The 22,050-nt window shown below is 40.2% G+C and overlaps 1 protein-coding gene across 1 annotated transcript in view; it reads left to right on the plus strand.

Moving 5' to 3' along the window:
• Window positions 1–1,735: 1,735 nt before the first annotated feature.
• The window catches only part of Rad17 (RAD17 checkpoint clamp loader component), a 24,272-nt gene continuing 3,957 nt past the window's right edge, over window positions 1,736–22,050 (plus strand). Inside the window, exons 1-12 of the mRNA XM_013015889.1 lie at window positions 1,736–1,888; window positions 5,198–5,334; window positions 6,723–6,775; window positions 7,246–7,371; window positions 7,471–7,540; window positions 11,292–11,400; window positions 12,369–12,551; window positions 14,560–14,645; window positions 14,750–14,896; window positions 17,512–17,658; window positions 19,443–19,563; window positions 21,857–21,914. Of these exons, the coding sequence (XP_012871343.1) occupies window positions 5,287–5,334; window positions 6,723–6,775; window positions 7,246–7,371; window positions 7,471–7,540; window positions 11,292–11,400; window positions 12,369–12,551; window positions 14,560–14,645; window positions 14,750–14,896; window positions 17,512–17,658; window positions 19,443–19,563; window positions 21,857–21,914 (1,148 nt within the window). The 5' untranslated portion in view covers window positions 1,736–1,888; window positions 5,198–5,286. The remainder of the gene's footprint in view (window positions 1,889–5,197; window positions 5,335–6,722; window positions 6,776–7,245; window positions 7,372–7,470; window positions 7,541–11,291; window positions 11,401–12,368; window positions 12,552–14,559; window positions 14,646–14,749; window positions 14,897–17,511; window positions 17,659–19,442; window positions 19,564–21,856; window positions 21,915–22,050) is intronic.

Below are 22,050 nucleotides of genomic sequence, written 5' to 3' on the forward strand. Positions count from 1 at the left end.
TACCACTTGAGCTACAGCGCCACTTCCGGTTTTCTGGTGGTTTATTGGAGATAGGAGTCTCACGGTCTCTCCTGCCCGGGCTGGCTTTGAACCGCGATCTTCAGATCTTAGCCTCCTGAGTAGCTAGGATTACAGGCGTGAGCCACCAGCGCCCGGCTTTACCGATGAGTTGTATAGTTCACTTTCATCAGTGTCCAGTGAGCTCCACTGTTACACTTTTTCACCATTTTTCCCTTGAATTCTGTACCCTCCCCCCAGCCCTTCCAAAGAGATACACAAGAATACACCATACATAAAAAGGCTGGAAAGGTGGCTCAGTGGTAGAGTGCTTGCCTTGCATGCATGAAGCCCTGGGTTCTATTCCTCAGTACCACATAAACAGAAAAAGCCAGAAGTGGTGCTGTGGCTCAAGTGGTAGAGTGCTAGCCTGGAGCTGAAGAGCTGAGGGACAGGGCTCATGCACAGCGTTCAGGCCCCACGGCCAACCAAATTAAAAAAAAAAAAAAAAGAATCATCAAAAAATAAAGACTAAGAAAATAAAATAAAAATAGAGGTCTCAAAATCTTGGAGTTTCTTTTTTTTTTTTGCCCGTCTTGGGGCTTGAACTCAGGGCCTGGGTACTCTATTAGTACTCTACTGCTTGAGCCACAGCACCACTTCCACCTTTTTCTGTTTATGTGCTACTGAGGAATTGAACCTAGGGCTTCATGCATACTAGGCAAGCACTCTACCACTGAGCCACATTCCCAGCCCCTGAAGTTCATTTTTATATGTATATTATTTTATATAAATATGAGACACAGCCATTATGCTTGTGTTTCTCTCCTAAGACTAATCCTCTTTTGGTCTCACTGTGTGTATAGTAATATGCAGTTTTTAAAGACATAATGTCCAAACTGAGGCTTTCCCATAAGAATATTATACTTGTGTAAAATTAAATTATATTCAGTGAAAGGTCCATATTAAGATTGAATTTTGTAGAAATAATTGTATTGTCAAAGCTCATAGAACTCATAAATGTTATAGACCATGATAGACAATTTGCCCCATGAAAGTTAGAATGCATTTGTGACTTTAAGCATCACTATCCCACAGTACTGTGACATTTGGGAAATTATGTAATTACTTAATCACAATAAAGAATTTGGAGAGAAAAAAAAAGATTGAATTTTGTGAATCTAGGTGACCTCTGAAAACATCTCATTTCAAACTTCATGTCCTTAACCAATTTCACTCACGTGATTTGGTTACTAAATAGTCCTTGAGAGGGGTATAATGCAAGGATTGAGGAATTTTCAGAAGGAGAGTTTATTATTCAGGAAACAAGAATCTCATTTTATATGAAGGTGGTTTAATTTTCAAGTGTTTAGTTTGCATATACTATTTAATAAATATGGAAGATAATATTTAAAAAGAAAAATAGCAAACTGCTGATTTGTGCATGCGGGTGTGTGTTGTGCAGGTGTGTGTGTGTGTGCGTGTGTGCGTGCGTGTGTGTGTGTGTGTGTTGGGGCTTGAACTCTGGGCCTGGGTGCTATCCCTGAGCTCAAGGCTAGTGCTCTACCTCTGAGCCACAGCCCCACTTCCAGTTTTCGCATACTTTCCTACTCTGGCTTGCTTTGAACTGTGATCCTCAGACCTCAGCTTCCTGAGTAGCTAGGATTACAAACATGAGCCAACAGTACCCAGTTCTGATTTTGGTTTTTAATTAATCTTTGTGTTTGGTTTTAGGGTGGATCTATTTTATTAATAACAGGTCCTCCTGGATGTGGTAAGACAACTACTTTAAAAATACTATCAAAGGAGCTTGGTATTCAAGTACAAGAGTGGATTAATCCAGTTTTGCCAGAATTCCAAAAAGATGACTTCAAGGAAATACTTAATTATGGTAAGACTTTCTATGAAGCTGGTTGAAAAAGCAGGAAAACTTGTGTTTAATGTAGCTTTCAGAGGAAGCTGTATGAGTTTTTCTCCATCATGTCCAGTTTCAGGGAAAAGGAACCCTGATTAGAGGAGAGTGTTTTTCTTTTAGAATTAAGCTTAACTTTTTTTTTTTGCTAGTCCTGGGACTTGAACTCAGGGCCTAGGCACTGTCGCTGAGCTTCTTTTGCTCAAGGCTAGCTCTCTACCACTTGGGCCATAGCACTACTTCCAGCTTTTTCTGTGTATGTGGTACTGAGGAATTGAACTCAGGGATTTATGCATGCTGGGCAAGCACTCTACCACTAAGCCATATTCCCAGACCAATTTTATTAGATAGCAAGTTAATATTTTGTTTGTCTGTTTGTCAGTCATAGGGCTTGAACTCTAGGCTTGGGCACACTCCCTGAGCTCTTCGGCTCAAGGTGAACACTCTACCACTTGAGGCACAGCCTATTTCCAGTTTTCTGGTGGTTAATTGGAGATAAGAGTCTCATAGACTTTCCTGCCTGGGCTAGCTTTGAACCATGATCTCAGCCTCCTGAGTAGCTAGGATTATAGTTGTGAGCCACCAGCATCTGGATAGACAGCAAGTTGTTTTTTGTTTTTTTTTGGGGGGGGGTGGTTTGGTGTTAGACCTGGGGCTTGAACTCATGGCCTAGATGCTGCCCCTGAGCTTTTGCTCAAGGCTAGTGCCTCTACCATTTGAGCCACAGATTCACTTCTGTCTTTTTTGGTAGTTTAGTGGAGGTAAGAGTCTTATAGAAGCCGGGCGCTGGTGGCTCACGCCTGTAATCCTAGCTACTCAGGAGGCTGAGATCTGAGGATCGAGGTTCAAAGCCAGCCCGGGCAGGAGAGACCGTGAGACTCCTATCTCCAATAAAACCACCAGAAACCCGGAAGTGGCGCTGTAGCTCAAGTGGTAGAGCGCTCGCCTTGAGCTAAAGAGCTGAGGGACAGCGCCCAGGCCCAGAATTCAAGCCCCACGACCGACAAAAAAAAAAAAAAAGAGTCTTATAGACTCCTGCCTGGGCTTTGACCATGATCCTCAAATCTCAGCCTAGGATTACATTCATGAGCCACCAGCCCCTAAGCTCAAGATTTTATTCTTTATAGAAATTATATAGTATAACATCTTTTTCTATATTTGAATTTAAATCAAGCCTTAAGATGTGTTAAAGGAACTTGATCACAATTAGATAGCTTAGATCAGTAAGTGCCTGTTAGAATCAAATCATAACATCATGACAAACAAAACATAAGGGTTTTTTTTTTTGGTCCTGGGGCTTGAATTCTGGGCCTGGGCGCTGTACCTCAGCTCTTCAGCTCAAGGCTAGTGCTCTACTACTTTAACCCACAGTGCCACTTCCAGTTTTCTCGAGTGTAATTGCAGATAAGAGTCTCACAGATTGGGCTGGTTTTGAACTGTGATCTTCAGATCTCAGCATCCTGAGTTGCTAGGAATACAGGCGTGAGCCACCGGCATCCGGCTATATGCACGATTTATTGTAGGATATTCCTCAGAATCTTCTCTTTGCTCTTGAGTTTGCTTTAAATATACCAGAGGATCGAGTTTCAAAGCCAGCCTGGGCAGGAAAGACTGTGAGTCTCTTCAGTTAACTCACTAGCAAACCAGAAGATGCACTCTTGTTCAAAGTGGCAGCACACTAGCCTTGGGCAAAAAAGCTTAGTGATAGCACCGAGTCCCTGAATTCAAGGTTCATGACCAACAACAACAACAAAAAAATAGTAATACATGTTTTATAGTCTGAGGAGTATTTTTGTTTGTTACGTTATAGCAAGAATTTTAAGTAGGGAGCAATGAAGAAGAGTAAAACATTTTCTGCTTTCCTTGCAGAAAATGGGAATTTTGAAACTCCTCTAATTAAATTTTTACTTAAACAATCTTCTTTATAAAACATATCTTCAGGGAACTTTTTGTTATTCCCAGATTTGCTAATTATTCATTCTATTTTTGTAGTTAATCCTTTATTACACAAATTATTATTTTTGTGTATGTGTGTGTGTGTGTGCCAGTCCTGAGCCTTGAACTCAGGGCCTGGGCTCTGTCCTTGATGCTATTCTCAAGGCTAGAGCTTTACCACTTGAGCCACAGCTTTTTCTGTTTATGTGGTACTAGGAATGGAACCCAGGACTTCATGCGTGCTAGGTAAGCACTCCACCACTAAGTCACATTCCCAGCCCAAATTATTTATTTTTAATTTTTAATTTTGTATGTGTGTGCACACATAAGTGTGTTGGTATTGGGGCTTGAACTCAGGATTTTGTGCTCTTAATTTGCTTTTCCACTCAGTGCTGGTGCTCTGCCCCTTGAGCTCCACTTCCAGCTTTTTCCTGGTTAATTTGATATAAGAATTTCACAAAGGAGCTGGGAAGGTGGCTCAGTAGTAGAGTGCTTACCTTGTATGCATGAGGCCCTGGGTTTGATTCCTTAGTCCCACACACATAGGCAGAAAAAGCTGGAAGTGGCGCTGTGGCTCAAAGGTAGAGCGCTAGCCTTGAGCTGAAGAACTTAGGGACAGTACCCAGGCTCAGAGTACAGGCTTCACAACCAACAACAACAACAACAACAAGAAAGAATCTCACAGAATTTTCTGCCCAGGCTGGCAGATCCTCACATCTCAACATTCTGAATAGCTGGATTATAGATGTAAGATCCAACTTCTAACTAGATCATTTATGTACAATTTCAAATTTGTTCAAAGAATCTATTGCAAATCTATATTTGCAAATTGAATATTTTATCAGCAGCTATTTTCTTTTTATTATTTTTTTTATTCCCTCTTTGCCTCCCTCCCCAGCGGCTATTTTCTGAAATCAGTCGCTCACGCCTGTATTCCTAGCTACTCAGGAGGCTGAGATCTGAGGATCGTGGTTCAAAGCCAGCCTGGACAGGAACATCCGTGAGACTCTTAACTCCAATTAACCACCAGAAAACCAGAAGTGGCGCTAAGGCTCAAATGGTAGAGCACTTGCCTTGAGCTGAAGAATTCAGGAACATTGCCCAGACCCAGAGTTCAAGCCCCATGACTGAACCAAAAAAGAAAGAAAGAAAGATTATTTTTCTCCATGTTGTAATTTGTTTTGTGAACTGAGTGTTCAAATGTTTCGAATTTGAATAAACTCACATAGTTATAAAGTAGGCTCCAGTGTTATAAACTACATCATGTATATTCATATGAATTTGTGTTATATATATGTATAATATATATATAATTTATTGAAAATAAAAATGGCATTATGTCTTTCTTTTCAGAATCAAACTTCCATGTATTTCCTTATCAATCTCAGATATCAACTTTCAAAGAGTTTCTACTAAGAGCAGCAAAGTATACTAATCTGCAAATGCTTGGAGATGATCTGAGAACTGATAAGAAGATAATTCTGGTTGAAGTAAGGACAACTTTTAAAATCCTGCTGTAGCTAGTGGGTAAACAATTGTGAAAAGTATCATTTGTATATGTACAAAGTACTAATGTAATAAAAGAACACAAAGATTTCTCAATATCAGAAGCCTAAAATCTTTTAGTAAATACAAGTAGAATAACTGTAGGTTAAAATAGTTTAGTTGAAGCAGGTGCTGGTGATTCACTCCTGTAATCTTAGGTACTCAGGAGGCTGACATCTGAGGTTCCCAGTTTGAAGCTGGCACTGGCAGGAAAGTCTACAAGACTTATCTCCAATTAACCACCAAAAAGCTGGAAGTAGAACTGTGTCTGGAGTGCTATTACACTAGCTTTGAGAACAAAAGCTCAGAAACACTGCCTGGGCCCTGATCAGTTCAAGTCCCCCAAAAAGAAAAGGCTTAAATATAGGAAAGTCAAGGATACTGCATATAGTGGTTCAAGCTTGTAATCTCAGCTCCACTGGTATGAGAAATGTGAATCATGGCTGTCCAGGCAAAACATGTGGTAAACCCTATCAGCATCTAAGCTTTCCACCAACCACCCAGGAGGCTGTAGGTGATGACGAGTCTAAACTGGCTTCAGGAAAAAACAAAAGAGGGCTGGGAAGGTGGCTCAGTGGTAGCATTTGCATGAGGCCCTGGGTTCGATTCCTCAGTACTACATAAACAGAAAAAGCCAGAAATGGCACTGTGGCTCAAGCGGTAGAGCACTAGCTTTGAGCTGGAGAGCTGAGGGACAGCGCCCAAGTGTGGAGTTCAGGCCCCATGACCAAAAAAAAAAAAGAACAAAAGAACTTCTATGAAAAAGAACTTGATGGGCTGGGAAGATGGCTCAGTGGTAGAGCGCGCTTGTCTTGCATGCCTGAGGCCCTGGGTTCGATTCCTCGGCACCACATAAGCAAAATGAAAAAAGCCGGAAGTGGCGCTGTGGCTCAAGTGGTAGAGCTCTAGCCTTGAGCTGAAGAGCTGAGGGACAACGTCCAAGCCCAGAGTTCAGGCCCCACAACCAGACCCCCCCCCCCCAAAAAAAAAGAAAAAAGAACTTGAAGCAAAAACACGGATAAAGGAATGCATTGGCAAAATCCTGAATTCAAATCCTGGTATTATCAAAAGAAAAAAAAAAGGAAATCTGTGAACAGTTACTTTTCAGTGAAATATACTATATAGTTGATAAGTAACTCTTAAGAAGTTTGATATAAAAGTTAAGATTTACATTGATTTATATTACTATTTAGACTATCAACTACTTCATATTTCTCTGAAAACTAGTTAAAATACATTGGCTAGCTAAAAATGTTCCTTGATAAATATAAATATGAAAATAAACTGTCAATGGAATACAACTGAAGTAATATTTATCCTGTATCTCTAATAGGATTTTCCTAACCAGTTTTTTCGAGATCCTCATACTTTACATGAAATTCTAAGGTAAGTGTCAGGGAAGTATATCATTCTTTACACGCACATTAGGTGTTGAGATTGTAATCCCATGGAATTTGTCCAGCGGAGTTTGTCTAACATGAGTAAAACTCTAGGTTTGAACCCTAGACCACACACACACAAAAGATCAAAATAAGTAAAACTGCTGGGTGCTGGTAGTTCACACGTGTAATTCTAGCTACTCAAGAGGCTGAGATCTGAAGATCACAGTTCAAAGACAGCCCATGCGAGAAAGTTCATGAGATGCTTATCCCCAATTAACTATCAGAAAACCAGAAGTGGCACTGTGGCTCAAAATGGTAGAGTGCTAGCTTTGAGAAAAAGAGCCTAGAGACAGTGCCTAAGCCCCAGATTCAAGCCCTACAACCAAAAAAAAAAAAGTAAAACTCCATATTAAATTAACACTCCATATTAAATGACAAATGACTTAAATTTCAACATATTGTATTTTATTTTAGGAAATATGTGCAGATTGGTCGTTGTCCTCTTGTATTTATAGTCTCTGACAGTGTCAGTGGAGATAATCACCATAGGTTACTCTTCCCTAAAATAATTCAAGAAGAGTGTTCTATCGCAAGTATTAGGTAAGAAAGAAATTTCTGGTTATCATGTTTAATATAGGTTACATTTTTAAAAATTTAACCATTTGACCACCACCTTCTTTATAAAACTTCTCTCTACAGTTTCAACCCTGTGGCACCAACAATTATGATGAAATTTCTCAGTCGAATAGTGACCATGGAAGCTAATAAGGTAAGTATCTGATTAATTTTAATCTTAACTTGTAGCATTAGGGGCCCAATATGTTGAGAATAAGTTTGCAGCAGTTGGATATGTATCATTGTGATTCTTAGTCTTAAATATGGATAATAGACTAATAAAGAATTAGAAAATTTCTACTCATTATCTTGCCCATGTAATTATAAATCCTCTGTATGGTATTTTCATTAAAAAAAAAAAAGAATTAGAAAATTTAAGAAAGCAATTTTAAAAAACTTTTTCTAGCTGTAATCCTGTAATCCTAGCTACAGAGGAGGCTGAGATCTATGGATCACGGTTCAAAACCAGCCCCGGCAGAAAAGTCCATGAGATTCTTATCTCCAATTAACCACTAGAAAACCGGAAGTGGTGCTGTAGCTCAAGTGGTAGAGCACTTGCCTTGAGCTGAAGAGTGCAGGGACAGCACCCAGTCCCAGAGTTCAAGCCCCATGACTGACAAAAAAAAAATTTTTTTTAGAGCCTTTCTCAATCAATAGTTGGGTATTGTGGCTCACACTTTTTATCCCAGCAATGTGTGAGGCTGAGATCAGGTAGATCAAGATATTCAGACAGCCGGGCGCTGGTGGCTCACGCCTGTAATCCTAGCTACTCAGGAGGCTGAGATCTGAGGATCTCGGGACTCCTATCTCCAATAAACCACCAGAAAACCGGAAGTGGCGCTGTAGCTCAAGTGGTAGAGCGCTCGCCTTGAGCTGAAGAGCTGAGGGACAGCGCCCAGGCCCAGAGTTCAAGCCCCACGACCGACAAAAAAAAAAAAAAAAGATATTCAGACAAAAAAACAAGAAACTATCTCAAAATAACTATAAAGGCATGGCTCTTCAGAGCACTTACCTGGCTAGCAAGCATGAGTCTCTAAATTCTAATATCAGTACTGCCAAAAACATACTGAATTTCTTTCTTACTTGCTTGCTTCTCCCCTCCACCCCCTTCAGTGCAGGGTATCAAGCCCAAGACTTCGAACATGCTAGGAACTCTACTACGGAGCTATGCCTCACCCTGGATGTTTAATCTCCTCTCACATCATAAAGCATAGAAAGAACTATTGCCCATACATTTTGGCTACATTATTACCACATTGTGTGTAGTAATAATTTTCATGGAATATCCTTCATTCTACAAGGATTAAGATTTTAAATTACATTTTATTTCTGGCAAATGATGCATATCTAGAATTTTTGAAAAATGAGTAGCATGCCTTTAGCTAAATCTTAGCTGCCTTGGAGACTAAGATGGTCAGGATTGTGGTTCAATATCAACCTAAGCAAAGGGTTTGTAAGATCTCTTCTTAACCCATTACTGGACATGGTGGTGCACACCTATCATCCTAGCAGTCATGAATCATGGTTAATGTGGGAAGAAGATCATGGTTCCAGGAAGTCCAAAGCAAAAAAAAAAGCTCTTCAACAGAAAAAGCTCAGTTATTTTCATTATGGCTGACGTCCCATGTTCAATAGGATGGAGAAAGTAGATGTACCCTAGTCAGAGTCAGCATGAACAAAAAGTGAGTTCCTATCCCCTGTCTCAGAAATAAACAGAGCAAAAAGGACTAGAGGTATGGCTTAAGCATGCACAATGCCTGCCTAACAAATGCAAAGCCTTACACTACCGAAATAAGAATAACATAAAAAAAGCTGAACACAGTGGCTTATGTCTATAAGCTAACTTGAGATTCATTTGTGGTAAGATTCATTGTGTCTATAAATCTACAAGTAAACACACTTGGTTGTAAGCAAGGGGTTACAAATTAATTAACTGAAGTGTAATAGACTATGGATAGTGCAAATAGTATAAATCTTTAAAAAGACTTAGTGAAAGCCCAACAAAATAAGTACCAGGAAACGTGCTGTTGCAAGAGGGGAGGGTTGGGCCAAAACAAAAAGGGTAGAAGAATGAAGGGATTAGGGGGAAGAATACAGGCAATAATTCATTGAATGTACCACAGAATTGATGGTGTGCCATTAAGGGCAAAAAGTTAGCAAGACTTTTTCTCATCCAATAAGTTTTGTGCTCAGGGCTAGAGTTCTTCCAATTGAGCCACAGCACTACTTCTTATTTATTTATTTATTGTCATGGATCTTGAACTCTGGGCCTGGGTTCTATCCCTGTGTTCTTCAGCTGAAGGCTAGTGCTCTACCACTTGAGCCACTGCTCCACTTCCAGTTTTCTGGTGGTTTATTGAAGATGAGTCTCACGGCCATTTCTGCCCAGGCTGGCTTTGAACCGCAGTCCTCAGATCTTAGCCTCCTGAGTAGCTAGGATTACAGGTGTAAGCCACCAGTGCCCAGCCCCACTTCTGATTTTCGAGTGGTTAATTGGAGACTTTCTTGCTCCAGCTGGGTTTGAACTGTGATCCTCAGATCTCAACCTCTTGAATAGCTAGGATTACAGGTGTGAGCCACTGTTGCCTAGCTTATAGTCAGTTTTTACAATGTCTGAAATTGGATGAGCTAGAGTCAGTGAATTAAATCTTTTGTTAATGTAGAATTACAAGTTTGTAAATGGGGAATAGGACAAATAAATCTTGCCATATGCTGCACTGTGAAGTATGTGGTAAAGTGATGGAACTTCTTTTGTTATATATTAACATGCATAGTTAAATTTAACACCTGTCTTTAAAACACATAACTGTGTATATGAAGCAACTTTGTATATATGAGTGTTACGTATATGAAAAAAGAAAGAGAACTTGGCTGGGAATGTGGCTTAATGTAGAGCTCTTACCCTGCATACATGAAGCCCTGGGTTCAATTCCTCAGTACCACATGAACAGGAAAAACCGGAAATGGTGCTGTGGCTCAAGTGCTAGAGTGCTAGCCTTGAGCAAAAAAGAGACAATGCTCAGGCCCTGAGTTCAAGCCCCAGTTCTGGCAAAGAAAAAAGAGAGAGAGAGAGAGAACTTAAAAACTAACAGCAGCCAGGCACCAGTGGCTCATGCCTGTAATCCTAGCTGCTCAGGAGGCTGAGATCTGAGGATCACAGTTCAAAGCCAGCCCAGGCAGAAAGTCCAAGGTTTATCTCCATTAAACCACTCAGAAAACTAGAAGTGGCGCTGTGGCTCAAGTGGTAGAGCATTCATCTTGAGCTGAAGAGCTGAGGGACAGTGCTCAGGCCAAGTTCAAGCCCCACGAGCAGCAACAACAACAAAAAAAACGCATACACACACAAAAAAAAACAACCAACTTAGCCAGCTGGGTAATGGCAGCTCATGCCTATAACCCTAGCTACTCAGGAGGCTCAGATTTGAGGATCATGGTTCAGTGCCAGCCTGGCCAGAAAAAGTGTGAGACTTATATCCAATTAACTACAAAAATCTGGAAGTAGAGCCATAGCTGAAAGTGGTAGAGTGCTAGCCTTGGACATAAAAGCTTAAGGTTGGGCCCTACACGTTCAAGTCTAGGGACTAGCACAAAAACAGAAATTAATCTAGTCACAGTAAAAGAAACAATATTTACTACTCCTCGAATTTTAGCTTAAATTATGCAGTCATTGACATTAATACCATTCAAAGGCAATTCATGTTTTAAACAGGGGCCTTTCTTGAGATAGTCTCAGTGTAACCTTGGCTGGCTACTCGAGTCTTCCTGAGGGTGAGTGCTGGGATTATAGGCACATGTACCCATACTTGACTATGAATATGAAGTCTTTTGTTATTTTTGCTTTTATTAAGAAATGGATTGCGGGGAGGTTCTTTTAAGTTTTCTAAAGTTTACTTTGCTGATTTTAGAATGGAGGAAAAACTACTGTTCCTGATAAAACTTCTCTAGAGTTGCTTTGCCAAGGATGTTCTGGTGACATCAGAAGTGCAATAAATAGCCTCCAGTTTTCTTCCAAAGGTAACTTTAAACTACCCATTGCCATAGCATTATGCAATAAGTAAGTGGCTTTCTCGAAAGTATTTATGAAATGAAATCAAATATTTTCTTGTGTTTGGGATTACAGATGTGTATTTAATAATTATTTCCCTTTGGGGTTGGGAAAGTGGCTCAGTGATAGAGCGTTTGCCTTGCATGCATGAGGTCCTGGGTTCCATTCGTCAGCACCATATAAGAAAAAAGAAAAGAGCTGTAAGTGGCCCTGTGGCTCAAGCGGTAGAGCGCTAGCCTTGAGCTGAAGAGCTGAGAGACAGCGCCCAGGCCCAGAGTTCAGGCCCCACGACCAGACCCCCCCCCCCAAAAAAAATTATTTCCCCCATCTAGAGTTGTTATAGGGGATAAATGAGTTAATATACGTATTTATAGGTAAGATGCTAAGAATAAGTACATTGTACCTATACCAATATGATTGTATTAATGTGCCCTTAAATAATATGTGAAAATTTGCAGCAGGTATTACGAGGTACTATTTATTTGTATTTTTGGTGTTGGAAATTATGAGATTTTTTTTCTTCTTGTCTGTCATGTGACAAACTCAGGGCCTAGACACTGTCCCTGAGCTCAAGGGTAGCACTCCACCACTTTGAGCCCACAGAGCCACTTCTAATTTTCTGGTGGTTATCTAGAGATAAGAATCTCATGGACTTTCCTACCCAGGCTAGCTTTGAACTGTGATCCTCAGATCTCAGCCTCTTGAGTAGCTAGGATTACAGGTGTGAGCCACCAGTACCCAGCTGAGATCATTTTAAAAAGCATTTTATATCATTTTAATAGCAACCCAAAGAAGACTCTTAATTCACATAGTTTACACTTATTGTTTATTAGGAAAATATTTTATTTACAATGTTTAGTGTAGCTGCAATGCTCAATTTTAATTTTCACATTTTGATTTTATTTTAAATATTTTCCTTTGGATGCATATTATTTAGGAGAGAACAATTTACAGCCAAGGAAAAAAGGAATGTCATTAAAATCAGATGGTGCACTGTCAAAATCAAAACGAGGAAAAAAACCGGATGGTGCTTTTGAAAATCAGGAGGTCCAGCCCATTGGTGGCAAGGATGTCTCTCTCTTTCTCTTCAGAGCTTTGGGGAAAATTCTGTATTGTAAAAGTAAGAAACTGCATTTTTTCTTTCTATGTATGCGGGGTTTTTTATGTGTTTGATATTAGTTGTAAAGTGGAAATAGGATGCCACATTTTTGAAATGCCTCGAATTTTGTGTTGTTACAAGAAACCCCTAGGGCCAGGTAAGATAATGTTTGTTAACAAGAAAGACCTACAATATAGCAGAAAATTTTTGTATTAACTATGTAGGCCATTTTCTTACTGTGAGCATAATTAAACCTAAAATCAAACTGTAGGCCATATTCATGTCTATAAAATATATAAAGTGCAATTTGTTGAGACTAGATGCCAGTCTATCAAGGCTATTAAGCAGCAAGTATTAGTAGCCTAAAGTTATCTTAGCCACAAGGTCTGGCACTGAGACCCTAGCCAAGTTGTCAGATAGCTTAAGGGCTTTTGCTCCTCGTGTATTTCTCTACTTTTCACTAACTTGCTGCCCACCCAACTACAAGTGTTGATTGCCCTCTTCGGTCTTTTTGGTTACCTGCTCCCCCTGGGCCCCTGCATCCCTGTTGCCCATCCTTAATCGCCCCATGTTGTCCCTTCTTTCAATGAAATCCCAACTTCTGTTCTTTATGTAACAGTGAGAGCCAATTGATAGCCTTATGATCCTGTAAAAAGAAACTGGTATTTCAAAATGGAAATCTTCATGTCAACATAAGGAAAGTAAATGACCATTGTTTTAGTAGCAATGAAAATACTCACCTCACTGTATACTCTCACTTTGGAAAGTCATTGGCCAGTGCAATCTGATTCTTTTTCTACCACCCTTTCTTTCCCCCCCTAGTGGTGATTTATAACCTCTTGCATGAGGGAGTAACATTCTACTCTCCAGGCAAAGAGCATCTTTCCCCTATGAAGTAATTAAACAACATAGATTCATAAATTGAATCCAAGCAAAGAATCAGGCTACACCTGAAATGGGAAGTACTTTAAAGAATGGGTTTTTAATGGTGCTTATGCTGGCTGGGAGAGCACTCTATAGGTTGAGATACACTTCCAGCCACAGAAATGGATGATTTAAGTCTCTAAAAGCCATAATCTTTTTATCAGTTTGCTGAGTATTTTGCTATTATGTATAAAATGTTGAAAATCTTCAAATAAAAGGTGCTGTATCAGGGCATTGGTGGCTCACACTTTTAATCCTACTCACAGACAGATCTGAGGATTGAGGCTTGAAGCTAGCCCAAGCAGGAAAAATCCGTAAGATTCTTTTTTTTTTTTTTGGTTGGTCGTGGGGCTTGAACTCTGGGCTTGGGCACTGTCCCTCAGCTCTTCAGCTCAAGGCTAACACTCTACCACTTGAGCCACAGCGCCACTTCTGGTTTTCTGGAAGATAGAGTCTTACGGACTTTCCTGCCCAGGCTGGCTTTGAACCGCAATGCTCAGATTTCAGCTTCCTGAGTAGCTGGGATTACAGGCGTGAGCTACCAGCACCCGGCATCCATAAGAGTCTTATCTCCAATTAACTAGCAAAAAGTAGAGTTGTGGCTCAAATGGTACAGAGCCAGCCTTGAGTGAAAAAGCCAAGCAAGGGCTCTGAGTTCAAGCCCCCAATACAAATACACAAAAAACAAGGTGCTTTTGTTTCTGTTGTATGTTCTTCCCCCTATGGTATATCCCCTGTTGTCACTGTATTTGATTTTGACACCCTACATCTTGTATATACATTTACCTAATTTGGGGAGGGGAAGGGAAATAACAAAATGCTGAAACAAGAACACAGGATGAACCATTGCAACAATGATACTCACAAGACAGTATGTTGGAAATGAACTTTATAACGAGGTGGGGGGAGGAGGGAGGTGAGGGAAGGAAGAGTAGGAGAAAAACAAAGAAGGGGGTAACAGTACTCAGCAAGAAATGTACTCATTACCTTATTCATGTGACTGTAACCCCTCTGTACAGCATCTTTACAATAAAATAAAATTTAAAAAATAAGGTGCTATATAATTGTAACGATAGTATTTAATAATTCTAGAAATTTCTTATAGGAGCACCTTTAGCAGAATTAGACTCACCTCGGCTACCGTCTCATTTATCAGAGCATGATCGGGATACATTACTTGTTCAACCCGAGGTAAAGTCTTTCATAGTACTTAATACTCTTACTAAAAGGTAGATAGTACATATCTAACTTATGTATTTTGACCAGAGTTACATAATTTCTATACTCTTTTATAGGAAATAGTAGAAATGTCACACATGCCAGGAGAGTTGTTTAATTTATATCTTCACCAAAACTACGTAGATTTCTTCATGGAAATAGATGATCTTGTCAGAGCCAGTGAATTTCTGAGTTTTGCAGATATCATCAGTGGGAACTGGAATGTAAGACTATATTTTGTAAATGTTTTTGTTTGTATTTCAAATTGATAAAGTGTTGGCTTATTGGACATGTTTTGTGACTCTTCTTAATTACTATACTATACCTAATTAATCCAGTATCTTATTAATACATAGCACTACATTTTTGAGTTGTTTTGTTCCCCTCTTTTGGCTTCTTTTGTTAGTACCTATATCTGCCCTCCACATACTGTTTTACTGTCTTGTAATTTGTGTGTGTGTATGGGCCAGTTCTGGGGCTTACAACTCAGGGCCTAGATGCTTACCCGGAGCTTTTTTGTTCAAGGCTAGCACTTGAGCCACAGCTCCACTTTCAGCTTTTTAGGTATTCAATTTGAGTTTAAAGTCTCATGCACGTCCCTGCCTTGGCTGGCTTTGAATCACAATTCTTAGATGTCAGCCTCCTGAGTAGCTAGGATTACAGGTGTGAGCCACCAGTACTTGTAAATTTTTTTAGGGGGATCCTGAGGCTTGAGCTCAGGGCCTTAGTACTGTTCCTGAGCCTCTTTCCACTCAAGGCTAGTGCTCTACCACTTGAGCCACAGCACCATTCCAGCTTTTTCTGAATGGCTTTTGGAGATAAGTGTCTCACAGACTTTTCCTGCCTATGCTGGCTTTGAACCATGATCCTCAGATCTCAGGCTCCTGAGTAGATAAGATTACAGGAGTGAGCCACCAGTGCCTGGCTTAAATTAGTTTTTTTTTCTTTCCTTTTTTTTTGGGGGGGGGGCAGTTGTGGGGCTTGAATTCTGGGCCTGGGTGCTGTCCCTCAGCTCTTCAGCTCAAGGCGAGTTCTCTACTACTTGAGCCATAGCACCACTTCCAGTTTTCTGGTGGTTTATTAGAGATAGGAATCTCACAGACTTTCCTGCCCGAGCTGGCTTTGAACCGCAGTCCTCAGATCTCAGCCTCCTGAGTAGCTAGGATTACAGGCATAAGCCACTAGTACCCAGCTTACTCAGCAGTTTTTACTTAATTATTTTTTTCCCCCTGGTCGTGGGGCCTGAACTCTGGGCCTGGGTGTTGTCCCTTAGCTCTTCAGCTCAAGGCTAGTACTCTACCACTTGAGCCACAGCACCACTTCTCACTTTTTCTATTTATGTGATGCTGAGGAATTGAACCCAGGGCCTCATGCATGCAAGGCAAGCACTCTACCACTGAGCCACCTTTCTCAGCCCTTACTTAATATTTTAAAATACTTAAAAAAAATTTTTATTGCAACAGTGTTTGTGCTTTTTTTTTTTTTTTTTTAACTCTGGGCCTGAGTACTGTCCTTCAGCTCAAGGTAAGCGCTCTACCACTTAAGCTACAGCACCACTTCCAGTTTTCTGGTGGTTTATTGGACATAACAGTCTCGGACTTTCCTGCCCGGGCTGGCTTTGAACCGCAATCCTCAGATCTCAGCCTCCTGAGTAGCTATGATTACAGGCGTGAGCCACCGGCGCCTGGCCTTTTTTTTTTTTTTTTTTTTTACTAGTCCTGGGGCTTGAACTCAGAACTTAGGGCCTGGGCGTTGTCCCAGAGCTGCTTTTGCTCAAGGCTAGCACTCTACCACTTGAGGCACAGTGCCACTTCTGGCTTTTTCTGTGTATGTGGTACTGAGGAATCCAAGCTAAGCAAGCACATTAAGCCACATTCCCAAGTGCCCCCCACCCCCCCATTTTTTAAAACTCAGGCTCTTAGCATTATCCCCTTAGCTTTTTGGTTCAAAGCTGGCACTCTACAACTTGAGTTACAGCTCTACTTCTAGCTTTTTGGTGCTGACTTTGAACTGAAATCCTCAGATCTCTGCCTCCTGTATAATTAGGATTACAGGTGTGAGCCACCATCACCTGGCATATTTATACATCTGTATATGAATTACAGTGTGATGGTTTGGACTCATGGGTAGTAATCAGCTCAATAATAAGCATATCTATTACCTTATTTTAATTATTTCTTATGTCTTCATATAATTACTTTTTTATTTTGAAAATGACCAACCTATGAGTAATTCAATGAATAGTACAATGAAAGCCTGTATGTTCTTACCTATTGTTATTATTTGTTTACATTTTGCAACTTTTATACCGTCTGTGTATTTACACATTTGTTTTGTGCTGAATAAGTGGAAAGTTAATTTCAAACATGCGTGAAGAAAAACATTCACACTTGAGAACATTGATGTTTAGTTTATAGTAGTTTAGCATTGTATTGTCCTTACTTAGGTTTCACCAAGTTGCCTCAAAAATGTATTTCAAGTTGTTTCCCCTGCCCTCATTTAAGTTCCACAAAGTGTTTTCCCATTGTATTTGATTTTTATGTCTAAGTTGGTCTTCTTTTAAATAAGTTGATAACACTATCATTTTTTTTAACTGTATTTTTTTTTGTCTTTTCTCTTTTGGTACTGGGGATCAAACCCAGGACTTTGCACTTGGTAGGCAAGCGCTTTGCCACTGAGCTACATCCCAGCCCTAACACTATCATTTTTAGGCTTTGATAATGTTGAAATGGATGCAAAGCAACTAAATTTGGTTTCACCTTTTTTGTGTATCAGTAGTACCATTTATGCTGCTTCATAAATCTCTTTTTTAAATTTCTCATCTTGTCTGATTTGTTAGTCACGCTCTTTACTCGGGGAATATAGTACGTCTGTAGCTACAAGAGGTGTGATACATGCCAACAAAGCCCGAGGATTTGCTCATTGCCAAGGAGGATCAAGTTTTCGACCCTTGCACAAGCCTCAGTGGTTTTTAATACACAAAAAGGTAACAATAAATATTTGTACATTATTGCTACAGGTTCACACCTGTAATTCTAGCTAATTAGGAAGCTGAAATCTCCAGGATGGGCAGAAATATGCTCAAGATTCCACCAATTGACAGCAAAAAGCTGGCTTTTATGGACAAGGCTCGAGTAGAACAGAACCAGCCAAGCAAGCAAGCCAAATAAGTTTGAGTTCCTTAATTCAGAACTCAGGACTGAAGGGAAAAAAAGAATTGTACACTTTGATCAGGCATGTTGGCACATATCTGTAATCTTAGCATTCAGAAGGCTGAGGCAGGTAAAATGGTAAGTTGTAGCTTCGTCTATATAGGTAGTTCTAAGATAGCTTGGGGTACATTATGCATTTGAATTGTATAATTTGAACTTTACTGTATGAGTTGTACCTCAATAAAGTTGTTCTTACTTTGAAATTTTAAGAAATAGAAAAATTTATCATTTTACTTGCTAAATCCACAGTGTTCTTGTATTTCCTTTCTTTCTTGCCTGCCTCCCTCCCTTCCTCCCCCCTTCCCTCCCTCCTCCCCTCCCCCACCCCCTCTTTCTTTCTGCCTGTCCTGGGGCTTGAATTCAGGGCTTGGGTGCTGTGCCTGAGCTTCTTTTGCTCAAGGCTGGTGCTCTATTCCTTTGGCCATTGCTCCATTTGTGGCTTTTTTAGTGCTTAATTGGAGATATAAGAGTCTCACAGTCTTAGTCTTCCTGGGCTGACTTCAAACTGAGATCCTCAGATCTCAGCCTCCTGAATAGGATTACAGGGCTTGGGCATTGTCCCTGAGCTCTTTTGCTCAAGGCTAGCCCTCTACCACTTGAGCCACAGCATCACTTCTAGGTTTTTCTGAGTAGTTAGTTTATTGGAAATAAGTCTCATGGATTTTCCTGTCTGGACTAGCTTCAGATTGCTATCCTCAGATCTTAGCCTCCTAAATAGCTAGGATTATAGGCAAGAGCCACATAGGCCTGGCAGTGTTCGTAATCTTAAGATACATCATAGATGCTGAGCACTGATGGCTCACACCTGCAATCTGAGTTACTTGTGAGGCTGAGATCCTCTGGATCTCAGATTGAAGCCAACCTGGGCAGAAAAGTCCTTAAGACTCCATCTCCAAAATAACCAATCAAAAGCAGGGCTGGAGGCATGGCTCTAGTAGTAGAGCACCAGCCAAGCAAGCATGAGGCACTGAGTTCAAACTCTGGTACTACCACTAGTAAGAAATGATATAATGACTAGATGGAGTGGTGTATGCCTATAATCAGTAACAAGACAAATTTGAGGCCAAACTGGGATATATAGGAAAACCGTATGTCATTTAAAAAAAAAAAAAGACAAAATCAAAAAGGCCCTAAGATACAAATTTTACTTAGAAGTAAGTTTGAGGTTTCTTGTGCCACATTGACTTGAAACAATTAGAAAAATGTGCTGAGAAATGCATTGTTAGTCCATTTCATTGTAGTTCTTACAGAAGCCTGGGTTGTGTAGGTTAGTTATACAGTGTGGTCTCAATTCAACCTAGAAACTACAGTAAACATGAGATATGAAGGTTGCTGCTAATGTCTCAGGTTATGCTGAGAAAATAATTAGATAAATTCATAAAACAGATTTTAAATATATTTGTGTACATAAGGAAGTGAAGGCAAAGTATTGAAATTGAGGTTAATACAGTGCTACATGAAACTTTCTCCCAAAAAGTAAAAAAAAAAGGTACATTTGTCTAGCAGTGTATAACCATATTTTCAGTTTTATTTAACTTTTCATATTTTTTCCATACAGTATCGGGAAAATTGCCTGGCAGCAAAAGCACTTTTTTCTGACTTCTGCCTACCAGCTTTATGCCTTCAAACACAGCTGTTGCCCTATCTTGCTCTGCTCACCATTCCAATGCGAAATCAAGGTAACTGCAAGCTTTGCTTTCCTTCCAATAGTCGTGTTTTATAACAGTAACTTACTGTGAGTCGAATGTACTCTGTGTATACATAATACATAGTGAGATAAAATGTTTCCCTTCCTCCTTTCCTTTCTTTTTTTCCACTGGTGATAAGGCTTAAACTCAGGTCCTTCCGGCTCTTCTTGGCTCGCTTATTTATGGTTAGCACTCTACCACTTAAATCAGACTTCTACTCCCTCTGTGTTCTTGCTTTTTTCTTTTAATATATGTATGTGTGGTGTGTACACACATGCACACATACATGTGCCAGTGCTAGTGCTTGAACTCAAGACCTAGACACTATCCCTCAGCTTTTTCACTCAAGACTAATGATCTGCCACTCGAGCCACAGCTCCACTCCCAACTTTTTGGTGGGTAATTGGAGATAAAATTCTAACAGATTTTTCTGCCCAGGCTGGCTTTCAACTGTAGTCCTTACATTGACCCAGTATCTAAGATTGATTACAGGCATGAGCCACTAGCACCTGGCTTCCCTGTTTTTGACCCAGAATTGATACATGCTTTCTGTTGAAATAAATTGAAAGCACCTCCCCCCTCAACCACCTAACTAGCATTAGACTAGAGTTGTTCAAACTTTTCTGGACTATATTTTGTGCCCACGCTTGAATTGATAATATAAGCAAATACTAATATAAATGAAAATAACATTTTTCACTTATACATGTTAATGTCAAAGCAGTAATGCTAAATTACATTCAAATATTGCTAATTTTTTGAGGATTATTATTTTTGGGGGTGGGGATCCGGTCGTGGGGCCTGAACTCTGGGCCTGGGTGCTGTCCCTCAGCTCAAGGCTAGCGCTCTATCACTTGAGCCACAGCGCCACTTCTGGCTATTTTCTTTTTGCTTATGTGGTGCTGAGGAATCGAACCCAGGGCCTCAGGCATGCAAGGCAAGCCCTCTACCACTGAGCCACCTTCCCAGCCCCAGGATTATTATTTTGTATGTATATTCTGGTATTGCGGCTTGATTCACTTCAAGGCCTGGGCATTGTTCCATAGCTTTTGTACTGTAGGCTGATGCTCTAACCACTTGAACCACAGCTTCATTTCCAGCTTTCTGATCATACTATAAGTCTAGCTATTCAAGAGTCTGAGATCTGCCAGGGGCACCAATGTTTTATATCTGTAATCCTACCTACTCAAGGAGGCTGAGATCTGAGGATGACGGTTTGAGGCCAGCGTGGGCAGAAAAGTCCATTAGACTCTTATTTCCAATAAACTCAGAAAAAGCCAGAAGTGGTGCTGTGGATCAAGTGGTAGAGCACTAGCCTTCAGCACAAAGAGACGAGGATAGCACCTAGGTCCTGAGTTCAAGCTCCAGGATTGGGGGAAAAAAAAGTCTGAGATCTGAAAATTGTAGTTTGAAGCCAGCTGGGACATGAGTCTGTGGAATACTTTATCTCCAATTAATGATGGAAGGGCAGGTAAAGTGCCAGCCTTGAGAGGAAAAAGCCAAGCACATATGCAAGGCCCTGAGTTCAAGCCCCAGTGTTAGCATAAAAACAAAAGCAAGCTAGACACCAGTGGCTCACACCCATAATCCTAGCTACTCAGTAGGCTTAGATATGAGGATCGCAGTTTAAAGCCAACCCAGGCAGGAAAGTCCATGAGACTTTTTACTCCAATTAAACACCAAAAAGGCCAGAAATGGAGTTGTAGCTCAAATGGTAGAGCTCTAGCCTTGAACAACAACAACAACAAAGAAATGCTCAGAGATAGCACCCAGGCCCTGAGTTTAAGCCCCAGGACCAGCACCATAAAAACACAAACAACAAAAAGCCAAGTGAGAGCACAAGGCTCGCAGTTCAAGCCCCAGTACTGTCACCTACAGATATAGTACATTTGAAGAATGCTACAAGTAGATTTTCATTCAGGCTCTACCAAAAGAGTAAGTGGGTAGGATAATATACATGTAAGCTCGATGTAGCCATTCCACAACGTACCCATAAATCAAATGTCATGTTTTTGGCACTCTTTTTTTTTTATTGTGAATATACTGTACAGAGGGGTTACAATTACATGGGCAAGTCAAATGTCATTTTGAACAACTTAAATATACATAGTTTTTACTTATCAGTTGGAAAAGAATGATACCCACTATCATGGCACTAAGTGGTAAAAACCCCTACTTAGCACACTTGAGTCCTGCAGTTCAAACCCCAGTACTGCCAAAAAGAAAAGAAAGAAAAAGACAAAGAATGATAGCATTAAAAAAAACTTTTCAAATATGTTTTCAGCTCAGATTTCTTTTATCCAAGATATTGGAAGACTTCCTCTGAAGAGACACTTTGGAAGGTAAGCTGAAGTGTTCATTGAATATACTCAACTTATAGTCAATAAATGTTCTCTGTAAAATAGAAAAATACAGTATCCCCAGAGATTAAATACTATATAATTACATTGTAGTTCCTTCATCTTTTTTTTTTTTTTT

This window comes from Dipodomys ordii, unplaced genomic scaffold (assembly GCF_000151885.1).
Source record: "Dipodomys ordii isolate 6190 unplaced genomic scaffold, Dord_2.0 Scaffold28, whole genome shotgun sequence".
NCBI classification, from domain to species: domain Eukaryota; kingdom Metazoa; phylum Chordata; class Mammalia; order Rodentia; family Heteromyidae; genus Dipodomys; species Dipodomys ordii.